At 39.2% G+C, this 22,046-nt stretch overlaps 1 protein-coding gene across 2 annotated transcripts in view; it reads right to left on the bottom strand.

Moving 5' to 3' along the window:
• Positions 1–22,046, bottom strand: part of TGFBR3 (transforming growth factor beta receptor 3) — a 115,883-nt gene that overhangs the window by 4,404 nt on the left and 89,433 nt on the right. Inside the window, exons 8-16 of one of the 2 annotated variants that reach the window (XM_069022793.1) lie at positions 20,101–20,290; positions 18,607–18,923; positions 17,778–17,927; positions 15,885–16,016; positions 15,467–15,634; positions 12,524–12,823; positions 11,917–12,037; positions 7,928–7,963; positions 5,812–5,919 (exon numbers count right to left, since the gene is read on the bottom strand). In XM_069022793.1, coding sequence (XP_068878894.1) covers positions 5,812–5,919; positions 7,928–7,963; positions 11,917–12,037; positions 12,524–12,823; positions 15,467–15,634; positions 15,885–16,016; positions 17,778–17,927; positions 18,607–18,923; positions 20,101–20,290 — 1,522 coding nt within the window. The remainder of the gene's footprint in view (positions 1–5,811; positions 5,920–7,927; positions 7,964–11,916; positions 12,038–12,523; positions 12,824–15,466; positions 15,635–15,884; positions 16,017–17,777; positions 17,928–18,606; positions 18,924–20,100; positions 20,291–22,046) is intronic. The other variant, XM_069022794.1, reaches the window with a different exon arrangement.

The raw sequence follows: 22,046 nt of genomic DNA, 5'->3' as shown, positions 1-22,046 counted from the left end.
GCTCAAGAGAATGTTCGTCAATCAGCTGGATACCACATATCCTGAGACACAGCCAGTTTTCTTCATGCAGAAAAATAACAGGCTATCCTGAAAGCTTGACTTGATTTACTTGTAATACAACATGCAGGAAGCTTTCCTATAGCTACCACAGTATGTGCAGCACTTACAACCTGTAGTGAGAACATGTCTCACCATTTCTTGTTAACTGTTTACTGACAATAAATTAAAACCCTTTCATTATTTAGATTGTCAAATCAAGCACCTGGAGTCTCCTCACACCCCTTCTGCACCTGTGGCTGGGATTCCAAGGGAAAAATCCAGCTTTCAACTAAGCACCAAAGTAATAATTATGCCATTTAATGCCTAAAAGATCATAATGAGGCCACATAGGAAACCATAACTGTGGCATTTTTAAAGTTACAGTGCTCAAGTCTGTAACCTTAGCAATATTACAAAATAGTCTCTTCGAAACAGATGGCAAGACTTAAGTTTATATAATGTGCACTGTAGCTGCCCCCTCCCTTGAGCTCATCTCCAGGATGTGAACCTGTGATCTCAGTGCAGTAACAGTCACACTGCTGCTGCCTAGACTGCAGACCTGCTGTGGCTGCCAGTACCAGCACGGCTGCTTTCCCAGAGAAGGAGCAAGACGGAAATGTTTTGCAGGATCATGGGCAGAGCAATTAGGAAAAATCAAAGGCTAGTACATCTCCTGCCTCATGAGCTTATAGTGATGCAGCTCTCCTGCTCCACATTATCCTATGTTATCCAGAACCTGATGCCATAGGTCAGGTCTGCACACTTCAATTTTTCTTCCATGTTCAGGATTTGGTAGAGAACCCACTCGTCAGTGACTGCTTCAGTGACTGGCTGAAGGCTGGAGGCACAGCCTGCATCCAGAGGGTTACAGTGCAAGGACGAGGCAGCTTCCTCCCACAGGAGCTGTTCTGGCACATCCCCATGCCCTGTGTGCTGCTGCCCAGCTGCCAGAGCCCGAGCTTCTCGGAATGTGGCTGCGGAGGAAATGCGCCTTTAACGCTTTGTGTCTCAGGCAACAAAATATCCTCCTGCAGGCTGCTCAGTACTCAGAGGTCTGCTACAAACAAGGGAGGTCTGAGGACTTCTCACAGCAGAAGTTGCAAGTGCTCTGTGTAATGGAGACCAGCAGATTCGCCGCTAGCTCGAGCCACAGCCACAGCCGAAGTGCACTTAAGGCCCCACAACACACAGCTCTTCCCTTACACCCCACTGGTTTAGGAATGGGGAGGAAAGAAGGGACAGGAGAGGACAGAAAAATCAACAAACTAAACTACTAAACCACACCACCCAGGAGGCCAAATAAACTTTTCAAAAGAGGGTGAGGATTTTGTTTTTAAATTCAGCATTCAGTCCAGTATTTACTCTAGTGAGCAGATTTTGTGTCTGTTTTTCCCAGTGTAAGAAGTAACTATGTAGTTCACCCATGAGCTGTGGATTTCTGCTCATAGGCAGCAGGTCAGAATCTACCCCCAGTCATCTGCAAATACATCAAGTTTCAGCTTTAACTTGCTTTGAAAATGGCTTTGCAACCCCCCCCCAGAATAAACTGTACCAAATCAAAGTATGTGTCATTGTGCTGTAAAGGCTTTCATAAACCTTGTTTGGATGTTTCTTCCCCTCCTGACTTGCTCCCTTCTCCTCCCGTTGTTTGTGTACATGTCTTCCTTCCTTTTGTACTACAGCATATATTTATAAAGGCAGCGATAAGCAAACTCCCTTTCATTAAAACTAAACAACCGAGCACAAACACCAGAAAGCAGCAAGGGGAGGCTGCAGACCCCCAGCCCTGCTGCAGAAGCCACTTGGGCGGTAGAGGAAGGGCGGCTGCTGGGCTCCCCTGGTGGGGCCCCCAGCCCCTGCCTCTCCCTGCAGCTCCACTGTCACCCATTTTACAAACCACATGGTTACACACAGCTTTGGTCAGCCTCAGTATATCAAGGCAATCTGTAGGCACTTAAACATAAATTCATTTGTAAGCCAAACACATGTTGGTTTTGTTTTATGGCAAAGCGAAAGCGCAGTGCCGCAGTCCCCAGCAAGCCCAATTGCTCACTCTCCCCTCCTGGCTCCTCTGGAAAGTGTCCTAGGAGGCACCCTCCCTTCTGTTTGGGTTGGAAGACCCCTGCCTTCCACTGTAGTGGCCTCTGCAGCACCTCATTTCTAGAGCATCAGCAGCAGCTCTGATACACCACAATCACTTCTTGAAGAATAACAAATTCTCAATGTTCTCAAGAAAAAAGAAAATCCAAATCAGTGATGTTATGAACACACAGCCTAGCAACTACATCTGGACTGGCTGATTTTTTCCTGTATTTTATTTCCTCAACACCGAGCTAAACTGTAGCAAAGCTTTTTAAAAAGAGTATTCAAGAAAAGGATGTAAAGAAATGTAAACTATCACTGAAGAGGCATTCTCCATCTGTCTTTTTCATGTAAACAGCTTCATGTACCTCATGTTACCGAACCAGAACTGCTCAGAATGGACACATCTCATCTATTGACAGTAAACAAGCTTTTACCCATCTGAACGCAACAACATGCACTTTATTATTCACACTTAGGAAAGCTGCCAGTTGTACTCCCTGTCCAGGAAGTCTGAATGTTTGCTTTTCTATCTCCATTTGCCAAATATAATTGGTTGCTATGTCAGTTTACTTTAAATCAGATCCCATAAAAAGGGAGAAGTGGGGGAGGAGGGACACTTTTAACTTCTCGGATTTTGGAACATTTTATCCTCTTAACTTGCAGCAGCGCCTGAAGAAGGAAAGCACGCTTCCTAAGAGAACGCAGGGACGGATGTTTTCTTTAACACACTTTACGAGGTTTAACAGTCTCATTAACTAATCAGGCTTGTGCCTGTCCCTCCAAAACATACTCAATGATCCCTACTAAGACACATATGACATTGATACATATTTATATGGTTAAATTATGAAGAGTTTCTGCATTCATGCACACTGCAAAATTTTTGCTTCTTTACAAGACCCCAGATAAATGAGGTTAATTGTGACAAATGTCTGCTATTTCCCTTAGTTCTTGGGTCCTCTCCAGGCAGGACCAATACCTTTCACGTCCTTTAACTGACTAGAGAAAGGATCAAAAGTACAGAGTCTTTTTGCAGACAAATCAGCTAAAATTCCTCCTCTGTTGTTCTAATATTAGCTTTCCCTCTCTCTTCTCTTACTACCCCTGTATCATAGGACATCTCTACTCCATGTTGAATTGTTTCAGAAAACCTAGAGTACTCTAAAGCACAGCTGTGATGCTTTGGCAGAAATGTTTCATGACTGAAATCAGCAAAAGCTGATTGATGACAACACAACAATCCTTGCTCAATATCTGGAGATTAAATTCTACCTATTTTGTATTTCCCTTCTGCTATCACTTGCTTGAGGTTTTAATGCTAATGGCCTATCAAGATGAACAAAAGAGCTCATTCACATAATATTTCTTTGTCAGCAGCAGAGACACACTGATAAAAGTGTATCAGCAAATCTACTACTGGCAAAAAGGTGGCCTTTTGCTGCATTGCACATAGCACTACAGCAAAAAAAGTAACTTCACACATCCCAAGCTGCCATTCTCTACTAGCAGTAGCTTTTATCTGTGCTCTGAGTATCAGCAAAACAGAGTTTTAGAATGAATTCATATTTTCCAACCTTTGGTCTAAATCGTGTTAGAAATCCAGTACTAGTTACAATAAAAGATGAGATTTCAGAACACAATTCACCAATGTATAAATTCTCTATGACAAAAGACAGCCACTCTGTAGATGAAATTTAGATTATCTTTTTTTCTTCCCCTCCTCAAGTGAATAAAAGTCTGCAGTGAGCTATAAAATGTTTCCACTGCAGCTGGATTATCTTGTCTGCCACAGCAGTTGTCCTCTAAGACACTGTGCCTGCCAGAGCCTTTGCTGCACTCTGCAAGTTATGCTTTGTAGATACAAGATACTATGCACAGAAAAATTATGTGCACAGGAACATAGTTTCACTTTCACAGTCCTTTGAAAATCAGAACCAGAAAACTTCCTACATAATTTTTATCATTTCTGTGATTCTCTAATCTGATGAGTTACAGTGCCCCCTTTCTTTCTTATATTCATTTATTACTTTTTGTCTGGCCTTTTTCTCCACTTACTTTCATCTCTCAAACACAAAGCCAGAGCAGCTGCCCTCTCCACTACTTGTATATGGTCACCATGACTGATGTGCTTTGCTAATATAATTCTTTTAATGGGACTGGTCCACGTTCTACTGCTGCTCAAGGATTTACCATGTTGGCTTCCCAGTGTTCCTTGGGTACTGACACACAACATGTGTCTATAGATGGCTCTGTATGTGAATACAGATTGAACTTTCACAAATGCAGGACCAAAGGTAACAATCAGTTAAATTTTTTCGTTAATAAAGGTTACCAATATGGGAATTATTTTCTTAACTTCCATTTACTTGCTCAAATAGCACTTACTTTTCTTCCACAATGTTTCAGTACTTAAATGAGACAGAATTATACAATTTATACATATTATCACAACCTTTAAATTTTCCATGTTTGCGTCAATTCCAAACAAGTTTCATACATAGCTGATGCACTGAGAAGTATTAAACTGCTTATACAAAATTGCTGCACTGCCAACTGGAAAAAACACCATAGTTTTTAGTTCTAAATTAACATAAGCTCCTAGGTCATAATATTTACAGAAGCTCTGACCCAACAGGGCCGGATTCTCACTCCTAAATAGCTTCCATGATGTTTTAGATGCCAAAAATAACCCCTCTGCAGTGGGCTACAGGCAAATTTCAGTGCTCCAGAGCTGCATAGGTTTGGAGTAATTGACCTCACATTTTTCCGACCTCCCAAAGATCTTGGTAGGGTCTTATGAGGTCAGAAGTGGAAGTAGTTGGGAACCCAGCATACTCTAAGGATCCCGAGATACCCCACAATCCACAAGCAGCCACGGTCACATGCTGGAAATCAAGGCTCCATCAGTGTCCAATCCTTGTCTGTGGCATACAGCAGAAAGCTCCCCAAATGCCCTCTTCTTTCAATACAGTGTTCCATTTTTGCTAATTTTGTTTAGCATGGGAGAAAATTCTAAGGAGATACTGGAAAATTATCTGTGCATAAAGGATGCACCAATTCAGACACATTCCTAATTATTTAGTTGCACACAATTAAGATTATATGTGACTTCTAGCAACTGAAAATAGTAGTTGAAGAATGGAGGAATAAACAATTGTGGCAAAAATTCTATGTAATCAAGGCCCAAAAAACTTTTTAAGTGTAGTTATATTCAGAATAGGTCTGTTTAGATAAAGCATTCTCGTAACCATTTGGCCCACTTCTTGTACACATCAGCCTAATGTACTAACTGAAAAAAAAATCTTACAAAGTAGTATGGGAACCAAAGGGGATCCATTAACTGAAATATTAACTGAATTTGAAATACAGAGATGCTATTAATGATAATACACAAGCCAGGAATACTCACTTTTACTCATGTCCCAGGTGAGTTTTCAAGACTTGCATTTAAAATCATTTCAGCAAATTTTAAACCATAACACGTAACATCTCTCTTTAGGGAAGGGCGGGTATCACTCAGCTGATATGCAATAGAGGCTCCTGGGAGGAGCTGCTGGAAAACTCATGAGTAAGAAGAGAAAGCAAGAAAATAAAAAAGCCCAGGATAAGCAGTACTGGCTCCCTTGCCCTTCCCTGCCCCATGCAGTGGCTCAGAGGATGTCCCGCCCTGCTGAGGCCCGTCCGTACCTGTGCGCGAGTAGATGAACCAGAGCGCTCCCGTCAGCAGGGCTCCGATCACGAACGCCGCAAAGGCGATGCCCACCACCGTCAGCGTGTCCAGCCCGTACAGCACGGCTGCACAGGGAAACACACACAACACAAGCACTTCTTATTTCAGTGGCAGAAACCATTTTATACAAACTCACCCTTAACCTTCCATGGAAGAGCTTTTTAAAATGTCACAGTTAACTAAGCACCATTTTGAGGAACAGACTGGCAGAGTTGCATCAAGGAAATAAAAGTGATGCTTTTAAAGTGGCTTCAGTCCAACCAACTGTTCCACATCACAAAGTAAACTCCAGCTCAGCACACCCAAATCTGGAAAATGTTGCAAAAATTAAGCATTTTCAGTTGGCTGTTAATAACTTGCTTTCAATTAAATATTCATTTATCTTTAGAGTGTGTTTTAAAAAGACTGAGATTTTTTGGCAAAAATGCTTTTCATTTAAATGGCCTAACATTCAAGCAAACTTTCCCCTACATCTCCTCATGTTCAGTCTGAAATCTAGGTGGAGAACGGAACTGCTGTTAAGAGGGAAGAGATGCCAGCAAAAAGTCAGCGAAAACATAAATAGAAACAATTGTTTTTCACATTTGGCAACGTTTTCAATAACTGAAATTAATTCCAGAACACAAAAATAGAAGCACACACACATGTAAATCACTTTCTAGGGGAGAGGCCCTTTTGTAGGACCATTTCAAGGGTAACAGCATCTGGTTCCTGGATGAATTGGCCCCCAGTGCTAATCATCCAAACAGAAAAATTTTTTGCCTCTGTATTTTTCTTTTTGGCAATTAGAAATACTTAAAAAAGTAATAATCACTAAGCAATCATTTGGGGAAATTTCTTCTTAAAAAACTGATTTCTAGTTTCAGTATTTTTAATGCTCCCATTGCAGAAAATCACTTAGGCCAGTGAATAACATTTTACTGACTGTGCTGGCCAGGAAGTGAGCTGACTCCATCTTAGTAGTATTTTTCAGTGGAATTTTCAGTTCTCAGAACACAACCAACACCCTCCCTTTGCATATCCTGCATCCAGCACATGTCCCTAAGGACATTCCCCATCCTCATTTGACAAAAGTCTTCTTCAGCAGCTCCTGTTGGCAAGGGCCTTCAGGACCCATTTCTGGGTTCCTGTGACCTAGTTTGCATATACACCACCTGACAGATATTGTCTTAGAAGGTTTTTCTTTCATTTTTTCTATGCGACTGTTTCTGGTTCCTTTGGCTACTTCTAGTCATTTCAAATGCAAACACAAAAGACTAAACTCAACTGTTTTTTTCCACTGGGCACCAGTCTGTGTCCTCTTCCCTTAGGAGGAAACACAGTGGAGAGAAGAAAATTGCGTGGAGAAGCAGCAGAAGCATAATTTATCCCTGCCTTTGCTACTTTGAACAAATTTAGTCTTGACAGGGACAGGAGCAGATGAAAAACCTTCTTTACACTTCCTCTTTAAATCTCCCTTTTCTCCATTCATTCTTGCTTTTGGCTGCACATTATCAGCACCTTCCTGTTTATTATTTTCTTCTAGTGCTGCTTCTCTCCTTTCCCGGGTCATTAATCAACCCTAATTAATTACTACACCAAGACAACATTAAAACCAGAGAAATTAATCCATATCAAGGCAGTGATCTCAATTAAGCAAGGCCTGTAAGTGCTGGTGCTGGAGTACCTGGGGCTGTGGCCAGCTGTGGTGCAGGATAGGAGTGAGGCTGAAATAGGACACAGGTTGGGCGCAGAGGCTCTGAGGGATGGCACTGCTGCTCAAAACTGGTATTGGGAAGCAGTGGTCTCAGAAGAGAAAGGGGAGGTAACACACACACATCAGCACATGAACTTGCTAAGGCTGAGACTCTCAGTGGTGTTTGTGCAAACTTGATTGTCACATACACAAAAGGTCACAGTAGTCCTCTGAACACTGATGGGAACCTCTCAGTTAACAATACAGTCAGAATTCTGTACTGTCTCTGAATTAAACACGCACACACTCAGAAAGCTTGAAGAGAATTTTCTTAATTTATCTAATGCTTTCTAGACAAACGTTTAAAGCTTAAAGAGATTGTTTTAAGAGTTACTTACGTGGCTGTCTCACATTTGGCTTTGGAAGAGAAGGATCTAATTTAAAACAAAGAAAATGCACAAAACATTAATCAGATGGAGTTCCACATGCAGCCTACAAACTATGCAGGTTCTGATCTGACAAAAAGACTTTAATCGCAAATTTTACAAACCATGAATTTCAGGAAGAGCAGCCCAACTTCAGTAATCTCACTCATCTCAGAAAAATTCTATTCATATATTAATTATTCCTCAAGGGATTCTAGATAGAGTATAGTTCATGCATCATGTATTTTGCTGGCAAATACACTGCAACCTTTCCCAAATCAGATGTCATCAGGTGTGACCTACAGTAACTCTGGTTACTCCTCTGTGGAGCTCTTAAAGATCACAGATTGTGAAGGAACAAAGATTGTTTTAAGGTGATGACATTCATCTGACCACTTGCTAATCATAAATACGAGATACCAGCACACTAAATCACACACACACACACTCACTAAAGCATGGTGAGTTTTATGGCACAATACATACTGCTTTGTCCAAACTGCATGAATGTGTGTTGATTCACCCATTTTCTTGAGTCCTACTTGGTATTCTTGGAAGTTGTGTGCCTTTTTTGGTTTGGGTTTGTTTTTTTTTTTTAATTATATATAAGAAATAAAAGATCATAGGTATTGTTCAAAGATCAAAGCTGTTATTCAGGAATATCAAGTATCATCATCCTAGTGATGAAGATATCACCATGTAACAGAAAGAGACAAGTAAACAAATGTTTAAAAATTGAAGAATTTCCCCTTCATTTTCCTAACTGGTCCTTCTTATCTTTCTCCAAGAATGCCACCTCAAGCAGAAGAGCCAGAGATTCTGGCTTCAGACTCAGGGAACTGTTTGGTTAGCTGTAGTTTGATTCTGGATTGCCCAGCAACTCAGGGATTTCATTTATATTCTGGCATATCTGAGTGCATTCAGTGCATCAGATGTAAAAGGATTTGATAAGACAGTGTTTCAGTACTTGTTTTTGTATCTTTAGCAACTGGAAAAAATAATTTAATTAATTACTATGCAAACATAACAGCTCAAAAATATTGAAAAGAAATATATTTATTTATTTAAAGTGTTCTTAAACAAGACTATGCTTCTAACTCCTAAAACACAGAAGGCAGCGCCAAACTTCCAGCAACATCCTTTAGACCATTAGGCTCTGAGACACATGTGCCTACAAAATCCAAAAAATACTTTTATTCTTAAACTGTGTTACTGTGTCTTGTTCTAACACATGAGTATCTCTTTGGCAGATGATAGGAAATAGGTGGAACAGTAGTAGGAAACATAGAGTAGTGAGAACATAGAGGGTAAATGCACAAATAATCTGGAAAGTTATCAAGTGCACGTAACAGCAACAGTATAACTGAATGTAAGATCTATGAGGAGGGCTGGACTGAAACCAAGGAGCACTGAAAAGTACAAACATGGGTAAGGGCACTATCAGATTGTCCAAACACTCCACTAGCATATCACAAGTGCCAAGAAAATGCCTTCTGAGCTGAGGGGAAAATGAATTTTCCATGCTATTTCTATCACTGGCCTCTCTACAGAGAATATGAAATCAGCTAATGATAAGCTGTGTAGCTCATTACCAATTCTCTTCAGTCATCAGTTCTTACATTTACTTTATTGTGATTTGCTCAGAGCAATTCAGAAGCAGTGAAAATCCTTGAGGTCTATGAAAAACATCTAATTTAAAAACAAGTGCTGCCAGCCTTTAGAATTATCATAATTTTCTATACCTCTGTAGGATAGAGACACTTGTTAGTTGCCCATTTGACCTTCTTTCTATGACCTGTCTCCTTCTGCTGTAGAAATAATAATCTAAAGTTTCTGCACTTAGCAGAAATCTGAACAACATTGGTTGATATTTCAACAGAACAACATCTATTTCCTAGCACATAAATGGCCATCCCCTGCTTTTCACAGGAGTGGGAGAGAGCATGGGGAAATGCAGGAATGCAAAGGGAATGTCTGTGGCATGGAACTGTGTTTTAAGCACTTCCATTAGGATCTACTGTAAATTCTCATTTAGAGATAGTACTGTGATTTCTAATACTGTCAATGACAGTTATAAGCTTGTCTGAAGGAAAAAAACCACCTTTGCAATGACCAGTTTGTTCTGACTTTTGAAATGTCAAGCACATGACTTTCATATGTGGCTTGATGAATAGATCCAGGGGCAGAATCTCACATAGTGAGGTTTTCAATACTGAAAGCTGGTTCTGTTCACATCAAAGAAAATGAAGAACACTACCTCTGAGAGGTAAGTTCTCCTGTTCAGTAATGTGATATAATTTCTTCTCCAAATCTTAGGTTCACATATTGGCCAACAATGGCATTTGGCTTTAAGAAAGGGGTTTTGATTCACTGCAGAACAACTGCATACCAACAAAGCTACGTTGTTAATGTGCCACTTTGTATTATGTCTGAAAGCTGGGATATGCTGGGGAGATTTCCACCAAGCATCCCACAATTAGACTAAATCACCCACAATGCAACAAAATACTCTATCACACTGTTGTCCTGTAACTAATCTTTATAAATTTAGCTTGTCTTTGCACACTGAGACCTTGTGCCTCTGACAAAGACAACATTCTGAGTGGAGCCCAAGATGGGAGCTGTGCACAATGCTCCACACATCATAAGGAAAAGAGAGCTGAAGTACGAGTCTGTTTATTGAAAGCTGAATTTCAGTTGCAGGATTTACTCATTCCTAATAGAAAACCTACTGAAATAATATGAGAGCTGAGCAAAATAAAAGTCCAGAATCAGGCCCAAAGCACAGTTTTAATTATAACAGTGACAGATCAAATACCTTATTTTAATTCATAGTGGATTTGATCTGTATTAACAAATTAGTTAAAAACCCTCCAAATGAAGTATGAGCTGACTTGCAGAGTTAGACAGAAACAGTTGCTGCCTATGTCCCTTAGCAATGGTGTATGGTACTTTAAATTGTTCAAAGACTAAACAGCATGCACTGTAAAACAGCAGTTACAGGACTCCTGATGCCCATCCTTTTGATGCTCCCTGAAAAGCATTCCAGAGGTCAAACAGCGTTTGGACACTATCAGAAGATTTTGGTGTGTATGTAAAGCCACTGAAGCCTCTTATGAAACTACAATGCAAATACAAAAAGGAAAGATAAATGCACATATTTTCTGCTAGGATTGCATCAAAACATGACTGATGCTGTTGTCAGAATGACCTGCTAAGAAAAACTTTCAAAGGAAATGAAACTGTGAGAACAGTTCTTACTTCCCATCACAGGGCACATTCTTAAACTAGAATAAGGTCTCATCATGCTGTTTGGCATTATCTCATAATGCATTTCAGCCTCTCCAACTCCTTCAACCAGTTACTAACCACACTCTTTTATTTAAATAAAAAAAAGATTGGTTATGATTGTTTCATAATCAAACAAGTTGCACCAAAGTGGAGCCCCTTTGTGCATACTATCCTGTGCTCTTCGTAGTTTAAGGATCTAGTGAGTCTCCAGCGGCCACCTCTTTGCATTACAAACTTATCAGGCTTTAACATCCTCAGTACTTTGCAATTCCATTGTTATTATTCCTAAATTTATATTTACAAGCACAATAAATAAAGGATACAGCAGGGAGCTGTATCTTTTCTCTCTGGGCAACAAGAAATTGCTCCAAGTGCTACTGCTACATTCGTACTTCCAAAACCCATGTTATTTTGTACTAGTCTGAGTATTCCTTTCTCCATGCTTGGCAAAACCACAAGTCCAGAGAACAGAGGTGGTTAAAAAATGGCAATGAATTGCCCTGATGACTGCTGCCAGGGAAATATCCAAACAAGTAACATCTTACAGATACAGCATCACCACAAGATTATAGAATGTCGCATACTTGTAGCACTCCCTCATTTCAGTGGCTGTAATGTTACACAATATTATATATATAGCATTATTAAACAGGTCAAGCTTATTTTCATACCTTCTTGTTTTCCTTCGTGTGTTATTACACCAAGGGGCTTGGTGAAGGTTTTCTTGTTGTGCATCATGGCAAGGATCATATCCACATTGAGAGAGGTGCAAGCTTCATCAGGAGGAATGCACTGGAATGCAAAGAACAGTGTGAGGTCAGAGTCACCCATCAGACAGGACAGCTGTGCAAGTTGCACAGTTGCCTCATAACCAGTTTTACCCTACACGATTTATCAAAGAATGAGAACCTCCAAACAACCTTCTCTTTTGTAGCAATCAGATTACAATGTTATCCAATATGGTGCATGTTTTTGGAAATTAAAGCTAACATTGTTTGTGCTTTGGATATGGATAGAAAAGATAAACTTGAACCACTTGTGCAATAAAAAGCAAATTCTATTTGTAGCCACCTAATGAAATTTAAACAGAAACTGTAAATTATGTAGTCAAAATGCATAGTGTAATAACTCTTATCTATTAAAATCCTGAGCCTAGAGATACCATGTTTATTACATCAATTCCACAGAAAACCATTTATTACCTTCAGAGTTCAGATGAAAAAACAAAAGAGTTTTCATCTAAATCAGAAGTTTTGATAAATCTAATGGATTACTGACCTTTGGCAGTCCTTGAGTATCTTTCTCTTTATTTGTACACAAAGTCAATTCGCAGTGAAGAAAGAGCAGTGAGACGTTGAACATTGGTTTGAACACAAAGCTAAATCTTTTTCTGTCCTTCTGTGCATGTGGTATCGGAAAATTCACTTTCTCAATACTGTAGAATTTAACAGATTCATCTTTAGGACAAATGTTTTCTATTATGGTATAGTCAGACATTCTATCTGGATTTGGAAACGGGGAAACAAAGCATGTTTGAATGGCAAAGCCCAAGGATCTGTCAGCTTTAGTCACAGATACCTGCATTAAAGAAAGAGACAGTAAGATCTCAGAAATGACATTTTAAGTTCACATTTCATTAATATTTTCAACAATTTTTTAAGCAGTTTTCCAGTGCCATTTCCAATCTGAAATATTTTGAAGGCCAAACTGTCAAACTGAGAGACTGAAAATCTGTGGTTTCAAGATCAGCAGCTGTTTAAGAGTGTAACCATGCATAAATACAGCAATCCCTTATCTTTCTGAAAGCAGGTGAAAAACCCCACCCAGATAAGACCCACAGTTAATGACTGTGACTGCCACCTGAGATGGCACTGCATCCCTTAGACACACAGGCTATAACAGAGCTGTATGGAAATCAATCACTAATTCCATGTTTTTATATCTGTTCAAAACTATAATGAAAATAGAAGAAAAAATAAAAGCAACAGACACAACAGAGAATCTACCCCCAGCCAAGACAGGAATGCAAAGGCAGAGAGGAGGTCATGGTCTGCCGTGTGGGTGGCATTCCTGGACTGGAGGGGGTGAGGGAGCCTCCTAAAAAGCCATAATTTCTTGTGAAAGGATCCTTTTAGCTTATTATAAGTTTGAAATTCATATTCTTTTATGAAAAATAATTAAGACTGAAAGCTTCCAATGCCCTGAGATGTTGCTCAGCTGGATTGGAATGCAGACAATAAACGCTACAGAATAATTAAAAGAAAAAAAATAAATGGAATTTGTAACAAATGAGGCATGTTGCTCTTAATAAACAACAGAAGCATTTTGTCTAACCATTAACACTGCCCAATGCAATAGTTCCCCAAGAAATCATCTTAAAGAAATATGCATACTTAATCCATATGCTCTGCATGTATCTTTAAGGAAGAGCCTGCCAACTTGTGCGGTTTACGCAGTAATTTCTGGATTCTAGGAGTTTTGCAGTGAATAAAAGCATTTATCATTTTTTTTTTCCTCTCCCTTATGTGAGCAGCAATCAAATTAGAGATGAAGGGATGTGCTAAAGCATCTAAGTAAGAAAGACTACTTTCTAAAAAGAACAGAAATAAAGATGGATGAACAAAAGTCAGACACAGATACTGACAGGAAACAAGCTGATGCTGTAAACTAATTAAAAAAGAGATTATGAAAAGTAGGACAGGCATATTACAGTTAATTAAATAAAAGGATGAATGATATCTCAAGGAAAGAAAAGATCCACAGGAGAAAGGTGCAAGACCAAAACATAGTAAGAAAATGACAGCAGAGAAGAAAGAAAAAAAAAAACAGAATACAAAACATTCCAACACAAAAAAATCCTTACCCAACAAGGAAAAGAGAGATAAAGAATTTTTACCAAATATGTATTTATCAAAACCCAAAAATATTTTTCTGAATAACAAATGCAAAATAGAAATAAAAAAGAAAAAAAAACATCAGTGTCAGCTTAAAAAAATGGAGTCACAGAAGTTCAAAACTGATACATTGATACATTTTCCACTGTGCAAGAAGGAAAAACAGAAAAAAAAGGCTTCTGCCAGGACAGGTGATGAAGAAATCAGAACATCTGTCTGAATAAACAGCTCCAGAACCAGACAAATCCAGCAGGCTTAGAGTCAGGGGGATTCATCCCAGATCCATGAAGGAAGTAGATGTTTTTAAGTGTCTGTTATAAAAATATTCTTAACTGAGTGTGACATGTTTTATTTTTGCTTTAGCTGACTTAAGTACTTTTCACAGGGTAGAGAACAAAGAAAAGACAAAGCACACTGAAATCATGAAGAAAACTGCACCAATGTCAAATGGATCACTGTGCTTATGTGCAACATGGGCTCCCAAAGAGGAACTAACTTGGGCAAGAGAAACACGGCACAGCGCTGCTCCTTTTTCCTTGGGGCCTTACAACCCCATGGCTCACACCTTGTGATTTACTTGCCTAGAAACTGGCAATACTTCTTCATTGCCAAAGCTGCATTTATTAATGTCTACCACTTTTGAAAAGCCAAAATTCTGTTCACATAGCTATCTTTAAAAATATTGACTGTATTGGTTTGAAATTCCACAGATTTCGTAAGTAACTCAGCAAAACATAGAAATATTATCATGTGCAAAATACACCTGAAGTCAAGGGTACACCCAGCTGTTGATTTTGGTTTAGTATTATTTATCTAAGTCTGCTAGATGTCTTGTGTGGTAGCATTCAAAAGGATTGTAACTGATGTTTTTAAGCAGATTGGAGAAAGACAAGAATCTGTAATAACCGTGTAACCTGAGAACACTAGCATATGAAAGACACACATTTGCAATAGTTTTTTTGCATGTCTACATCTTTCAGATGAGGTTCAGACATATAATAAAATGAACCCATCAAGACATGCCTGTTCAGAGCAAGAGCTCAGAAACCACCTTTAAGTTCTGTGCAGAAAAGCAGAAAAGCAGATACAGCAAGAATCACCAGTTTACCTTGTAAGTTAAATTCACCCATTTTGCAAGAATCCTTTGGGGGTTTTACCCAAAATATTGTCCTACTTCTTATCCTACAGTTTCTGTTCTCTGCAGCCACCACAGAGACTTGAACCAAACGCCCAACAAAACCTTTCAACTGTCAAGAACAGATTTGGCTCAGTTGCACAGCCTTGCAAAACACTTCCATTAGTTTGAAAGTCTTTTTCTGTTTGTTACCTCAACATATATTGGCCCATTCTCAGCAATAGAGAAGAGTCCTTGGGAGGGAGAAAGGAACAAATCTGTTTTGTACAGCTCCATGTTGAAGGTCACATTGGTGATGTGTGGTTCAGGAGGCCAGAAAATGCCTCTGTCATCGTCTGGCTGGTGCAGCGTGCAATTAAACTGAAACGAGAAAAAAAATTACAGTAACATCACAAATCAGGAGTGGTAGGACAAATTTGGTGTGTACAATATAGGCCCACCCACGTTCCATCTACTTAGTGCAAATCTTCAACAGGGTCATAAGAAACAGTAGTGAGAAGAAATGTGTTAAAAGACAAACGAATTTCTAGACAATTAATGTAATTTATGTGAAATGCCTATTACAATAGGTATTTCTTCACTGTCAGGTGCAAACCCGAGGATAACATACCGCTATTTCAGGCCAGCTTGAGAAAGCCACCTCTCCCTCATCAGCATCCCCTGGAAATCCATTATCACCCGATTCCATGTCGTCATCTTCAAAGCCGCTGCCTTCAGCTGGTGATGACAGCTGAATGACAATCTGCACAAGAGGTATTGCAAACAAATTAGATTAGGTGATAACCGAGCACTCTCATGGTTATTATTTTCTTCTCTCTTCAGAACAATGCAAAGGCCAAAAGACCAGCTAAGCAAATGGTGAAAGCATGTCTTAAACAGCCTTGTGCTGAGCGTGTAGGATATGTAGCTTATATTTAAAGAATGCTCCCGAGTTTTTTTTCCAGAATTCAGAGCCAGCAAAGAAAGACACCAGTCTGGGTGTTGGTGTCTGAATGAGCAGCCTAGCATTTCCATTCTATTTCTGGTATTTCTACAGCCAACACTGAAAAAAGGAATGGCTTTCTAAAGTGATATTTTGCTATTTGCAGTTCTCCTTTGTGCACTCATAAAAAAGTCACTACAGTGTTAGGGCCACTAAAGGATTTTCTCTTCTGTCATTAGCAATTTTTTTTCAGACATGTATACTCAAAACCATGATATTCCTTCTTCATGTTCGCCTTATTTTTTTTTCCTCACTTAATTTCCCCCTCTTTTTTTTTTTTTTTTTGTCCTTTTTGCATGTCTTCACTTCTTCACCTGGAAATTTCTGGTTTTGTTTTCCAGTGTTCTGCATTCTGCTTCTGTATGCCTGCAGCTCCTCAGCTAGTTCCCTTCCTTCCAAGACTTTGTTTTCTTAGACATAGAGCAACTGCTAAAAAGTGACATATACAAACTCTTTGACACTCCACTGCAGGGTGTCTGTTTTCTAGGAGAAATACTCCCAAATTCTGAACAATCCCATACATGATTGGGAGTTCAAGTGTGAAGCCAAGACTATTAAAAGATATGTTGGAGAAAGGAGGTAAATAACCACTTTACTTTGGGCCATAAGAGAATACAGGGACCATGAGAGTATTTAGCTCCAGACCCACGCTGTTCTGTCGTGTGCTGATGATTTCTGTGTTGGTTTGGGGCTGTTTCTAAAGTTAGGTGCTACTGACTCCCCAGCACAGAACAGTTTTAACCAGGCAAGGTCAGATCAGATTGCCTGAGCTGTGTTTGGGTTGGACCACAGGCTTTCCATCATTTTCCAAAGTTACTTCTATGTACTGGAAAGCTCAACAAGAGAAACGTGTCATTACTTTTGAACCCAGAATATCTGCATTGTACTCTGGCTCATAAGCTGAGCCAGTCTGGAAGCAGTTGCTTACAACCTAACTGGGCTCCTTTGCATCATCATTCATATACTGGTACTCAAGAGTCCCTTCATTATGTATAGCAACTGATAAAAAATATAAATTCAAATTCTAAGAGAAAAGCATGCAAAAATAATATCATTTCCTCACATTTTAAAAGGCTTTTTTCACACACAATTTTAGAAGAAAAAAAATCCTCTTAATTCAGGATATGAATTAAAAGGTATCGCTTTGTGCAATTACAAAACTTCATTCCTATTTCCCTTTACAGCAGTGTAGTACTGCTTACATATGGATGCACAGGGAACGCCAGTGCAACTTCTCTGAGACTGGTACAGATGGTACCAAAGGGCAGCCATGTTGCAAAAATGTATTTAACTCCAACTCCTCCTTTTTCCTTTGGGATACTATCTGACCACAGGAGCACACTGAATGTGCAGTCTTCATAGCTCCTTGAATACAGAGACTGTGGCTGCAACTAGGTTTGAGCTAGGCAGGAAAGGATGAGGATGCCTCCTTTTTGCTAAGACTAAAGCTAACTACAACAGCTTCCTTGTACTACTACGATATGCAGTACAGAAGGTGGATCCTCTTTGTAAAATACTCACAGAGTTAAAATAAACAATCTTGTTCAAGATATATGCTGTCCGAGTCCCACATTTGTTGAGTGAAGATTCCAAGATGAAGTGGGTCCCATTCATTCTGGCTTTGCAGGAGTGGTCCAGCAGTGAGAGCTCTGTCCGGCTGTAGCCGCCAGCCTGAAACAAAGGCGCTTTGTGAGGGGCTGAAGCACAATTGCGTACAGCTCCTGCTCAAAGTGCAGCCCAGTCACTGGTCGTGACTGCTGACAGGAAGAAGTGGAGTTCATTGTACTGACATCCAGGGAAGGTCACTCTCAAAATGCTGTTATACATGGCAGACAAGGAATAAATGTAACATGGAAAAAAAGGAAACAACAGGTTCGTTATTAATCTGCCGATTAATAATGCTGCCTCTGTTTGGTCTGAAATGAGCTAAAAATGCTGGCTGTATCAGGCTCTTTTCCACAATACAAATGGACACAAGCAACCTGTCAGCTGGTAGATGGTAAAGATGGATCTATTTAGGTCTCACACTGCTACCAAAAGCAGTTTCTTTGTACTTTGGAAATTAAAAACTCAGACTGATGGTTGAGTACAGTAATTTTTTTACAGAACCAACCATGCACACCGTCAATCAAAAATCCCTCTAAAAACCATGAGATTGTTGGGAAGAGAAAACACTATGACTCATGGCAATGAACATCTACAGCATAGTTTCCTCACCAAATTGTTTTTGGGAGGGGTTGTGTGGGGATGGCTGTAGAACTTAGAATGTTTATTTTTTCAATTAAAATGCAAATAAAATGGTCTGCCCAAAAAAGCTTCCGCAGTTTTGAGAAAAAGATATTACACCAACCTGTAGAGAATCTTTTTCTACAGCTACTGTCATGACTTTGTCATCACACTTTATTGACAGGGCCATATCAGCACTGCCCTGAACTTCTTCAGGTTCTTTATGTTTTGAGAGGGAATGCCCGAAGTCATGATTTATTAACGTATCTACTGAATGCCTGGATGGGAAGATTTCTTCTCCCACCGTGTCATGTCTTCCTCTGTTAATGTGAAATGGAAAAGTCAGGCCATCAGTATTCTTTGGAGCTGGCAGTGGGTTAGCACCCAGCAACTCTGTCAACTCTGGAGGAAGGGAATGGTCTTCCTCATCATTCATCTCTTCTGAAAAAGAACAAAAAGCAACAAATCCACATTAGTTTATTTATTTATTATTAGTTTATTAATTATTTTTCCTAGAAAGTATCCAGAACTAATAATTTCAATACAAAAAAATATTATCCCATAAAGGGAGCTCCTGGAGGACATTAAAAGCCGCATCTTTGTACTTTTTAGGTAAGTAGCCACAACTCCTACACCTAAGGGCTTAGTTGCTACTGAGGCATTTAATCTTGGTATACTTAGTCCCTGTCAGAAATCTCTCTCACCAAGAACTGAAAATAAACTTTTGATGAGTGGACCTATTTTTTGCAAAAGATCCACAGAGGTAAAAGAAACATCACATTCATTAAAGATACTATTTTGGCACTGTTGAAACAGCCTAAGTGCAAATCATTAGGTTAAATTCTTCCACTACCAGACCCATCAGAAGTTCAGTCACTATTGTTGTGAAACTACTTACAAAACCAGAGTGAAGCTAAATAAGAGTTAGCTTTAACTGCTGAGGACAGAACCCCTGAGAGGGCAATTGACAACATTAATGTGAACATAAGCTTTATCAAAATTGTAAAACAATAGTTAGAGTGCTTGAAACTCAGAATTAGTGAAAAACAGAGATGCAACTCTGCTAGCTTCAAAGGACCCAGATAGCTTTACATCAGCAATTACTTTGGGCAAATAACCAATTTTTTTTTAATAATTCTATTTACTCTGTTTGCTCAGATTTTTTTGGTAAGCCACTCATGTCCATAAACAGTTTCAATGTTTATTTAATCGTCTCAAGGAAACACTATGCTCATACTTTTGGAAAAAAACATACTAAAAAAAAATCAAAGCTGGATTTATTAACTAACAAGATACCCTATTGCTGACATCCATTTCAGTGAACACTGGGTATCATCAGCTATAAAGTCTTGCATGTTGGATAAAATATAAACATTTAATTCCACCAAATTTCAGGAAATAACACAACTTGCCTGGACTTTTCTAATCAAAAAGTCACACATTATTATTTGCAACCATCATTTACAGATACTACCAGCATTCTTGATGATGAGCAGTAAAAGAAGTGTAACAGCCAAAACCAAAGCCTCGAAACTGAGAAAACACCTTTCAAGTAATTGCATTCCTGGAAACACAAGATATGTTTTTCTACATGCTAAAAGTCCATCTTCAAACTTACCTGTATCTTCAAGTTGCAGATGAAATCTGTTAGCAACAGGTGCTTTTGTGTAGGAAATAACTGGACTATAATTATGCTCGTAAGCCCACTTGATCAAACTCTCATGTGATGAGGGAATGTCAGGTATTACTGATTTACTCATAGTCATGGATCGTTCTGTTTCTTTTCCAAAACCAATACTATTTGATGTCTGCAAATAAAGAGAAACTCAGGTTGTGATTTACCACTTAAGGATACTTACGATGGAACCTGATCTGAACACTGATCTGGACACGAACCCTGATTTTTTATTTTGTTTTACTCTATTAAGTAACAGCAAACTGAGGACATCTGGGAAATAAACCAAACCCTGCCACCTTAGGCACATAACTGCTGCACAGATGGAAAAGAGACCCCTGTTTCCCCTCAGGCTCTGCCTGGAGTACAATAAATCAAGGCAATCAGAAACTGTTAATCCCTAAACAAGACAAAGACATATTTACAGCCTTTTGTATAATGCAATACTTTCTTCAAAACTGAGCTGAAATTACTCCTGAGGTGAGGTGAATTCAGGATGACAACTGAATTTTCAAATGTCCCCTTAATTTCTTGGATTAGAGCATTACTTAAGCTGGATAAAGGAAAACGTTTGTTCAAATGAGCATTACTGAAAAAGGCAAAAAGCATGCTCATGAAGTAGAGCTGATACCAGCTAATGCTGTAAGTCAGCTGGCACCAAGGACAGGCTGTGTCTGAATGAGCTTCACCCTAGAAATGCTGTGTGCCTCCTCCAAAGTTTTGAGTTCATTAAACAGGATTGAACTAAATGCTTAATAGAGCAGTAAGTGAGAGCATGCACATTTATGCATGGGCAGACTACTTAAATAAAACAACCTATACTTTCTGCACATGAAAAGATTTTAAAATTAATGAACAATACAAGTTTTACACAAATAGTTGACACAGCAAACTCATAAATGCACATGCTGACCTTATGAATGCACATGCTGAATTATTATTAAATGAGTCACACAACCACTTAGTTTTCATTTTCCTGTAAATGTTTTGTAAAATTTCAAATTTTCTTGCCCAAATGGGCAAGTCAAAGGAACATAACAAGTATCTCTCACTGTTAGAGGGGCAGTTGGACAATATTCACTGGTATTACACAAACTTGCATTCAGCAGCTTGGCATCTTTAACATGTATTCATTCACACCAAAGCTAAATACATATATATTTATTTTTACACTCACAACATTACTATTATCACTATAACAATCACATCAATGGCTACAGAGAAAGCTGAACATAGATGCTGCAGGAAAGGCATGATGACCCACTTTTCAACGATTTCTGCAATGTCATTGAAATGCACTTTTTTAATGGAGCTGATACCATGGAATGTTCCACAAACATTTCATTCCCATGCTCGATTACCTTCTCCATCATATAGGCTGCATCTTCTTTTCATCCCCACTGGTTTTCCTCAGTGTGAACAAATCTTACATCTCTTTCACTCTAGAACACCAAAAGATTGACTAGAGAGATCTCTTTTAGACAGGGCTCATATGGACATGCTACACAGGTCACAGAGCTCAGTGGCACTTCTCTACCTGACATCAGAATGAGTTTTTGAACACAGAAGTGAATAAAGCATGTAGAGAGTCCTGATGGAATGGCATAGTGTACCTTCAGCTCCCTCCCTCATTTCTTCCTAAACACGCAGTTCTACAGCCTTTAAACACTTGGAGCTTCACAACTGAAGTTCAAGATAAGTAAGTGCAGAGTGTCTGGTTTGAGGATACTGTTACCAGTACAGTTATCAACACTCAAGGCCACTGAAGATTAGAAACAAAAATGGAGCAACAGGTATCCTAATTTTAGTGCCTTACTGCTCTTTGGGATCAACTAATCTTTGATCTTCCACAGATGCAAATCTGGACACGACTGATCACGTATTTTCAT

This window comes from Aphelocoma coerulescens, chromosome 8 (assembly GCF_041296385.1).
Source record: "Aphelocoma coerulescens isolate FSJ_1873_10779 chromosome 8, UR_Acoe_1.0, whole genome shotgun sequence".
NCBI lineage: Eukaryota > Metazoa > Chordata > Aves > Passeriformes > Corvidae > Aphelocoma > Aphelocoma coerulescens.
This window is presented reverse-complemented; position numbering and strand designations above follow the sequence as displayed.